Source organism: Nannospalax galili, unplaced genomic scaffold, assembly GCF_000622305.1.
Source record: "Nannospalax galili isolate Female #2095 unplaced genomic scaffold, S.galili_v1.0 scaffold403, whole genome shotgun sequence".
NCBI lineage: Eukaryota > Metazoa > Chordata > Mammalia > Rodentia > Spalacidae > Nannospalax > Nannospalax galili.
The window spans coordinates 183,506-192,882 of record NW_008350130.1 but is presented as its reverse complement, the minus strand read 5'-3'; the positions used below and the strand labels follow the sequence as shown (position 1 = coordinate 192,882).

Below are 9,377 nucleotides of genomic sequence, written 5' to 3'. Positions count from 1 at the left end.
CTTGTTTCTCTTTTGCAGCTTTCAGTATTTTCTCTTTGTTCTGTATGTTTACTGTTTTTACTATGATGTGCGTGGAGGGTTTCTCTTTTGGTCCTGTGTATTTTTTGTTCTGTATGCTTCTTTTATTTCTATGCGCATGTCTTTCTTAATTTGGGGAAATTTTCTTCTATGATTCTGTTGAGGATCTGGTCCATGCCATTATCTTGGGATTCTTCTCCTTCCTGTATGCCTATGATTTGTAAGTTTGGTCTTTTTATGGTGTCATACAATTCCTGCATATTCCATTCTTGTGCTTTCTTAAATTTTTCATAATCTTTGCTTGAGTGGTCTAGTTCATCCACTTTATCTTCTAGTCTTGATATTCTCTTTTCCATTTCATTCATCCTGTTGGTGAGGTTTTCTCCTATCGTTTCTAATTGGCTTACTGAGAGCACTTCCTTCTTCATTTCATCCTGAGTAGTCTTCAATATTTCTATCTCTTTTCTGAATTCATTCAAAAGTTTATCCCTATCGTCCTTCAGTTCTTTGATTTCTTTGTTTGTGTGTTTTTTAAATTCAGTAAATTCTTTTATTATGTTTATAATTGTTCTTTTGAGTTCCATGCCCTGCATTATCTCTAGGGGATTTTCATTTGTACTCCTCTAGAGGACTATTGGTATTTGGTAGGGATATGTTATTTTGGTTTTTCATATTATTTTTTTCCTGTGATTTTGACGTGAATTTCTTTTGTAGCTTCTGATTCTTGTGTGAGATGCAAACCTTCCAGTTTAGGTCTGCTTCTTTTTGTAAACTTTATGTCCCTTTGTGGTTTACTTTTGGGGCATGAAAGCTCATTCATCTAAGCTTCCGTTGCTCACTTCTGATTTTATATTGGAGTGGCTGGATTGCTTTTGTCTTCAGGAGTTCCCACAGAGGCCCAAGTCAGATCAGGATGAGATGCTCTCATGCTTTCTCCTAAGGTCTGGATCCCTCCAGGAAAGATTTTGGCCTCAGAAATTTGGGGCTTGCACTGGCCTAGGAGCAGAGCCTAGGAATGATGCTGGTCTAGGGCAGCTGGTGGTCATGCCACCCATAGATGCAAAGGAAGATGGGGGCGGGAAGAGACTCCAAGGGCTCCTGGGGACTGCACTGAGGAACTGGGTTGGTCTGGATGCAAAGGATCAAGAAGCAGTTGGGGTTCCCCAGTGTCTGGGACACCAAGGCAAGGAATGGGACAGGACCCAGGTTAGGAGGCGAGATGGGAGGGTGAATGAGGCTGAGGGAGTCCACAGTTGACTTACCTCACAGAGAGGCTGGCGAGTGGTGCAGGCCTAGGGAAGCAGAGGGAGGTGAGGGCAGGACCAGGCCCAGAGGGCTCCTGGGGAACTTGAGAAGTAACTGGGTCTGTCTGGATGGAAGGGATCAAAAAGCAGTAGTGGCCCCAGGCCTAAAGGTCAACCCTGGCATTCACTAAAGAGGGTGGCAGGCCGTGCAGCCCAGGGAAGCAGAGGGAGGTGAGCAGGAACTGTGCCTTCTACATGTGACGCTTGGTTGTGCTTGTGTGTACACATCCTTAGGAATATAATCATTGGCTTTGACTGCTAAAAGGGGAACTTCGTAAGACCCAAATATATCACACATTGCATTTTACATAATTAAATGTTTATTTCACGAATTCTTTGGTTCTTTATTTTCTTGTGTTCACATATGCATATAGGTGTACCTAGAGGCCAGAGGTTAATGTCAGATATCTTTCTCAATTGTTCTCAATCTTAGTTTTTTCAGAAACAGTCTGTCGCTGAATTTGGAGCTCATCTATTTGCTAGGTTGGCTGGCATTGAACTCAGATTCATATGTCTCTGACTTTCAGAGTCATGTGGCTACACCTGACTTTTTATTTAAATGCAGGGGCTCTGAACTCAGGTTCTCATGCCGCACGGAAAGAAATTTACTTACTGATCTCCCCAGTCCTATGCTTTTCTTCTTTTTCTGAGCTATCCATACATTTGTTTCACAATGTGTCTTTTAAAGTATACTGACATTTCTCTTGATCTAAGTAGACTTAGATGACCACACCTGTGTGTGTGTGTGTGTGTGTGTAGTTTTTGTCCTTTAGTATCCAAAAGTTTCTGAGCATATGCCTTGTGCATGGCACTGATGATACTGTATGTATGTTGTTTGCTCTTCCCAACAGTTTTAGGAGTATGTTGTCTCATTTTTCAAGTGAACCTTGGGGCTAAGAGAAGGGCAGTTATCATATGAGACTTTTTTGGAGGGAGATGAAACATAAATGTCTTTTTACCTTTGTAAGGAATAGACTACAGACCAAAGTAATGATTCTGTTAACTTTGCCTACCAACGAGTTTATTGGGATTACTTACAGGAGCATGGCTGGGGATAGAGATTTCTTACAGGAGCACAGTCAGCTTGCATGAAGTCTTGGGAGCTTTTCTCCAGGATGGTGTGTACAACAAATTATTATACAACAGCAATCAAGGATAGAAAGGACTAGCATCTATTATTAAATAAAACCTGACTTCATAGCCTGCATTCTTCACCAACAAAGTATAATATGAAGTCAATGAAAATATACTTACATATATCTCTACTCTTGATTAAGGCCAGTTACCTAAGGCCAGTTACATAACCTGTCTGATCTGACTTCCTCATTTATGAAATAGGTTAGTATTTATCTTTTGGTTGATTGACAACCCAGGGAAATAAATATGTGGTGTCTACCTCCATAAAACCTGGTCTGATGTATATATTTATAAAATGGTAGCAAGAAAGATTAGAGCTCCCACTTAATTTTACAAATGACTAATCCTACTTTGGAAAATAGTTTAAAAATTTTTTTTTCCTTGTCAGATCTTGAACACGGCACGAAAACATTTTGGAGCTGGCGGGAATCAGCGCATTCGCTTTACACTGCCACCTTTGGTATTTGCAGCTTACCAGCTGGCTTTTCGATACAAAGAGAATTCTCAAGTGGTGGGTTTACTTTTAGACATGTCACTACATTTTTCTTTACTCTGTGTGTTAGTTCTGTATTGCAAAAAAATTTTAAAATACACAAAAGTAGATGATATAGTAAAACTGCATTTTCAGGAATGCCTAATTGATTCATTACTCATCCTGTGCTCTGACTTCCTAATAGTAATGCTGATAAATCACACAATAGTAGAGGACTCACATAGAAACACTTGGAAATGTGAGATTAAATCAGTTCAAACTGATGCTAAAACTTTTTCTTAGGTTTTCTAAGTCAGGTTTACTTTGCCTAATTTTATACTACAACTCTCAGAAAGCATATAATTGAATAATGTCACAAATTGTGAGCTACTTTTCTGTGAGTTTCTTTCTTTTTTTTTTTTGGTCTTTCTGATACAGGGTCTCCCTATAGTCCCAGCTGTCCTGGAACTCACTATGTAGACCAGGCTGGCCTTGAACTCACAGAGATCCGCCTGCCTCTGCCTCTGCCTCTGCCTCTGCCTCCCGAGTGCTGGGATTAAAGGCATGCACCACCACGCCTGGCCAAGTTTATTTCTTAAAACAGAGTCATGGCTTGTCTTCAGTGGTATAATTGAATTAATTAAAAAAAATTTGTTTTCGTTTTTTGAGACAGTCTCATTTACTGTAGCCCTGATTGGTTTGGATCTCTATGTAGACCAGGTTGGGCTCGACCTCACAGACATCTGCCTGCCTTTGCCTTTTGAGTGCTGGGACTAAAAGCATGGACCACCATACCCAGCAATATAATTTAAAAGAAAATGCTTCAGTCTCATATATATGAAAGCTGAACAGCCAGGTTTATGTTAAAGAATAAAACTTAGTAAGCTTAATTTCCTAATAATGGAGAAAAAAGGTTTTGTTCATTATTCCTACTAGCATGAATACCAGATTTTGGCTAGTTTGTGTTAGGATAGCTTCCTATCCTAAGTTCTAGCACCTTTTGACTAGGTTGGTATAACATTAAAAGTAGTCATATTACAAAGCTGCAATAATCAAAATGGAATAGTACCAACAGAAATACACATAGATCAATGAAACAGAGCAGTGAGTCCAGAAAGCAAGCCAAGCACAGATGTCAGGGATCCTGCCCCGACACAGGAGCCGGGGAAAGGGCGATGAGCTGTCCACTAGTCAAGCAGGAACTCGTTTATTGTAGGCGTTACAGGGCTTATGAAGGCAAAAACCACAAAGGAAAATCCCCTCCCCAACCAAGTGTCCAATCATATTAAAGGTGAACTTGAGCATGCAGTCTCCTCTCCATAGCACAGCATAGCGTTCGCCAGTTGATCACGCGCTGCCAAGATGCACAGAAATGATACGAGCCAATTATAATGTGATTCTTCAAAACAAGTCTGGCCATGTTCCAGCTGTTTCCTCTAGGCACCAAACAAGTTTGATCACGCCCCGGCCATTTCCTCTAGGCGCCAAACAAGTCTGATCATGCCCTGGCCGTTTCCTATAGGCGCCATACTGCCTTGCCCATGGCCTCAGGCCCCCACACACATATGATCGGTTTATCTTGATACTTATCATGATGCCCAAAATACAAGGAGAGAAAGACCATCTGTTCAATAAATGGTGGTGGTAAAACTAGATATTCACATTTAAAGAAGGGAATTGGATCCTTATACCATCACAAAAATGAGTGCAAAATGGATTAAAGACTTAATCAACAGAGAAATGCAAGTGAGAACCACAATACAAATCTGTGAAAAGATGCTCAATATTATTAATCAACAGGGAAATGCAAGGGAGAACCACAATATGATCTCACCGTTCGTGGGCTATTATCAGAAAGAAAAGAGAATGACTGGAAACTTAGCTCAGTTGGTAGATTGCCTGATTATCATGCCCAGGACTTTGGGATCAATTCCCAGTATCACAACAACAAAGCACAAGAGGTGACAAGTGTTAGCTGTTGTATGGAGAAAAAGGTACACTTATACACTGGCAAGCATATAAATTAACATGGCTGTTACAGAAGTAGTATTGAGAATTCCTCGATAGCTTAGCAATAGGGCTTATAGCTCAATGCTGGGGCACATGGCTTAGCATGTACCATACCAGGTCCTCAGTTTCCTTCCCAGCAACTGGTCCCCCCAGTAGAACTTCTATTCAATCCTGAGGTAGCGTTACTGGACACATATTCAAAGATTGAGCATAGCAATATTGAGAATTTATTTTATTAGTGGTGTAGAGGGGCTGGAGAGATGCTCAGAGGTTAAAAGAACTAGCTGCTCTTGCAGAGGACCTGGGTTTGGTTCCCAGGACCCACATGGTGGCTGTTTGGCTAACAACCATCTGTAACTGTAGCTCCATGGAATCCAATGCCCTTTTCTAGCCTTTCTGAACACCAGCCACACATGTAGCTCACATACATACTTGCAGGCAAAAGACTCATATTCATAAAATAAGTAAATCTTTTTTAAAAAATAGTGGTAGAAATGTGAATTAGTACATTTTTAGTATACTGTCAATGTGTAACTATAGTGTTAAAAATACAGGGATTTCGGGGCTGGAGAGATACCTCAGTGATTAAGAGCATTGAGTGCTCTTGCAGAGGATCTGGGTTTGGTTCTTAGCACCCACATGGCAGCTAACAACTATCTATAACTCCAAGAGAATCTGACATTATTCTTGCCTCTGGGCATTGCAGACATGGTACACTTACATATATGTAGGCAAAACACTTAAATACATAAAGTAAAAATGAATAAAAAAAATTTAAACCTTATATAAAAATAGTGATTCTACTTTTAAGACTTTATACTAAGGAATTAGGGTTTAAAAATTTTTTTATTTACTAATATTGCACATGTGTGTATATGATGTATGTAGGGGGTGGGGGATACACATACCACAGTGTGCATGTGAAGGGCAGAGGACAACTCAGTGAAGCTGGTTGTTTGCTTCCACCATTATGTTGGTTCTGGGGATTGAATTCAGGTTGTCAAGCTTGTGTGACAAGTATTTTTATCCACTTTACCTCACTGCTCTCATAATTAGGGTCTTAATATATTTTGTGTATATTGACCATTTTAACGTTTCTATACGGGAACAAGGTAACAAATTACATGAACTGGTGGAGTATTTTCTCATTAAAACAATATCAAGTAGCTTTTAGTACTATGAGGAAAGCTGTTATTACAAAAAAGTGAAAGAAGGAAGTTGCATATAAATTTGCACTGTGAAAAATTTTAATTTTTTTCAGTGATTTGCTTTAAAGTAAGAGAAAACAGAACCATTCATAGGTATCTCCAGTAAATTTACAGAGAGTAAAGGACAGGCTCTATTAGACATTTTCAGGAAAATGGATAAATTTTGAAATTTAAGATAATACAAGTTTTTTTTTTTTTTTTTTTTTCTTGTTTTAGGATGACAAGTGGGAAAAGAAGTGCCAGAAGATTTTTTCATTTGCTCACCAGACTATCAGTGCTTTGATCAAAGCTGAGCTGGCTGAATTACCGTTAAGGCTTTTTCTTCAGGGAGCACTAGCTGCTGGAGAAATTGGTTTTGAAAATCACGAAACAGTAGCATATGAATTTATGTCCCAGGTGAAGCTCTGTTCTTCCTGGATTGTCTAGTTAGTTTCAGGGGGCTGAGTCACTTGTTTGTTATTCTTGTGGTGATGCATGTGGTTCTTGCTCTTTTTTTCATTTTGAAACAGGTCCTTGCTCTTTGTCCTGGCTGGCCTCAAACTTACAGAGCTCCACCTGCCTCTGCCTCCTGAGTGCTGGGATTAAAGGTATGCCCCACTATACATGCCCAGTTGGTCTTGCACTTCTTATCATTTAATATGTAACTAACATTTTTTTTTTTTTGCTGTGTTGGAACTTAATCCTATAATAGTCATATTGTTTAGTGCTAGGAACTGAAAAAAATCCTGAGATTTCCCAGTGGATAATGGTGAAAGTGTTTCATGGAAAAAAGTTACTTTGGTTAGTTCACTTTGGGAGGCCTGAGTTAAAGTTGGAATAGGTTTCTTGGTTGAACCTGTCACCAGCCTTCTCACCTTGGCTGTACCTTAGACATCTTCACTAGAAGTATGGCCTTGCTCTGATATGAACAGACTATAGACCATCCTACAGAATGGGATTTAGAAGACTGTTGCAAAATGCTTTAGTAGATGGTTGGCCCCTAAACATCCTGTTTTGTGTCCACCAGGCATTTTCTTTGTATGAAGATGAAATCAGTGATTCTAAAGCACAGCTGGCTGCTATTACCTTGATCATTGGTACTTTTGAGAGGATGAAATGTTTCAGTGAAGAGAATCATGAGCCCTTGAGGACTCAGTGTGCACTTGCTGCATCAAAACTTCTGAAAAAACCTGATCAAGGTCGAGCTGTGAGCACTTGTGCACATCTCTTCTGGTCTGGCAGAAATACAGACAAAAATGGAGAGGAGGTAAGGTTGTCCTTGACCATGTTAGAGGAGATAGGATTATTAATGGATTGGTTATCCTGGCCTTCTGCTCTGGAAGTGTGAAATGTACATTGGAAATATATTGTGAAATGTATAGGTGATTAGAAATCTGACAAAGACAATTGGTTTACTGTATTAAAGGAAATGAATGGGTAGTAATGTTGAGCACCTCACCCTGTGGTAAAGGTTCCATTTTGAGGCTGCCATAGCAAGCTTTTGGGGTTTTTTTTGTTTGTTTGTTTGTTTGTAACCATCAGTTTTGTGCTTTATAGTTAGGTATTTTTTTAGGATTTTAATTTGTCTTTTACAATGTAAAAGACTCCCAGAATGTGTCTCTTTCCTGGTGAGAAAATGGAATACTTCTGGATTGTTAATCTCTTCGATATTTTCCTACCCTTTAGCTTCATGGAGGCAAAAGGGTCATGGAGTGCTTGAAGAAAGCTCTAAAAATAGCAAATCAGTGCATGGACCCATCTCTCCAAGTTCAGCTTTTTATAGAGATTCTGAACAGATACATCTATTTTTATGAAAAGGAAAATGATGCGGTAAGTGAACTAGTGAAATGATATCCTTTCTGCTCAGTAGATCTAATACTTTGTTTCATTTGTACAAGTCTGACTTTGTAGAATTCACCTGCCTGCTTCTTCCATTCTCCAGAGTCCTTTCCTGTCTGCATAAATTTGTCTCTCACTGTGCATGTGAAAGATACCAAATACACATCACCAACTAGTAGGCATTGTTTGTCATCATGCAGTAGTTCACAGTAATTCCTAAGGGCATTATCCTTTTTTCAGCATTACAGTGTTGGTCAATATTTTTTGTTTGAACACAACTTTGCTGGGGTTTTTTATTGCTTTGTATTTTAAGTTGGGTTTTAACTTTTGTTTCATTCTTAATGAATAGCTAATATTGTTGCTTAAACTCAAAAGCATATTTTCATCCTTTTGGGGGGTTTGATGAGAATAACACAAGTTTCTCAAAACACTTATTATTAAATATCTTCTGAGGTACGTGCTTGATCACGCAATTGTGCATACTCTTTTGTAGGTAACAATTCAGGTTTTGAACCAGCTTATTCAGAAGATTCGAGAAGATCTCCCAAATCTTGAGTCCAGTGAAGAAACTGAGCAAATTAACAAGCATTTTCATAACACACTGGAGCATTTGCGCTCAAGGAGGGAATCACCAGAGTCTGAGGGGCCAATCTATGAAGGTCTCATTCTTTAAAAGGCAGCTCACCATATTTCTTTGTACACATCAGAAAGGGTTTATTAATAGATCTCCCCTCCATAGATTGTGCCTTTCAGAAATGCTGAGGTAGGTTTCCCATTCCTTACCTGAGATGTGTTTTACCCAACACCTCCAGACACCTTCAAGACCTTAGAAAAGTTATTCATTTCATAATTAAGTCTCTCTGATCACCCCAAGTAGCATGACTGATCTACTCTTTATGCTTCCTGTGATCTGTGAAAATAAAAATCAAAACCCTCTTATCTTACTCCTTATTTTTTTGTAGATTGTGTATTTTCTTTATTACTGGGGAGTGCTAACACAAAAATATGTTCTCTAGTCCTATTTGAGATTAATTTAGAGGGCAGGAATACTTCATGTGAAATTCAGCTTGGGCTTTTCCCTGAATGCAAGATATGCCTATGTGTAATATATTCCCTAAAACTAGAATATATTAATGCATGTTTGAGAATTTTAAAGCACATGGTCAAAAGCAGAAGCTATATTTTGCATATGTGTATTCTGCCATCCATTAAGAGCATATGTATTGTTTGGACTCATCAAAGTAATTTGATTCTAAATAGTATAAAATAGAGAATTTGTGAACTGTATAATTTATGTATAACCTCCACCATTGTAAATTTAATTTACAATGTAATTTTTTCACAATTACAACTTTTTCATCAGTGAAATAAAAGTTGCTATAAACAATTTTGGATCTTCTTTTTCCGTAC

The 9,377-nt window shown here is 38.7% G+C and overlaps 1 protein-coding gene across 1 annotated transcript in view; it reads left to right on the top strand.

Annotated features, from left to right (window-relative positions):
- Positions 1 to 9,354, top strand: part of Vps35 (VPS35 retromer complex component) — a 54,204-nt gene extending 44,850 nt beyond the window's left edge. Inside the window, exons 13-17 of the mRNA XM_008847363.2 lie at positions 2,848 to 2,970; positions 6,366 to 6,545; positions 7,156 to 7,395; positions 7,815 to 7,958; positions 8,461 to 9,354. Coding sequence (XP_008845585.1) covers positions 2,848 to 2,970; positions 6,366 to 6,545; positions 7,156 to 7,395; positions 7,815 to 7,958; positions 8,461 to 8,640 — 867 coding nt within the window. The 3' untranslated portion in view covers positions 8,641 to 9,354. The remainder of the gene's footprint in view (positions 1 to 2,847; positions 2,971 to 6,365; positions 6,546 to 7,155; positions 7,396 to 7,814; positions 7,959 to 8,460) is intronic.
- Positions 9,355 to 9,377: the final 23 nt, after the last annotated feature.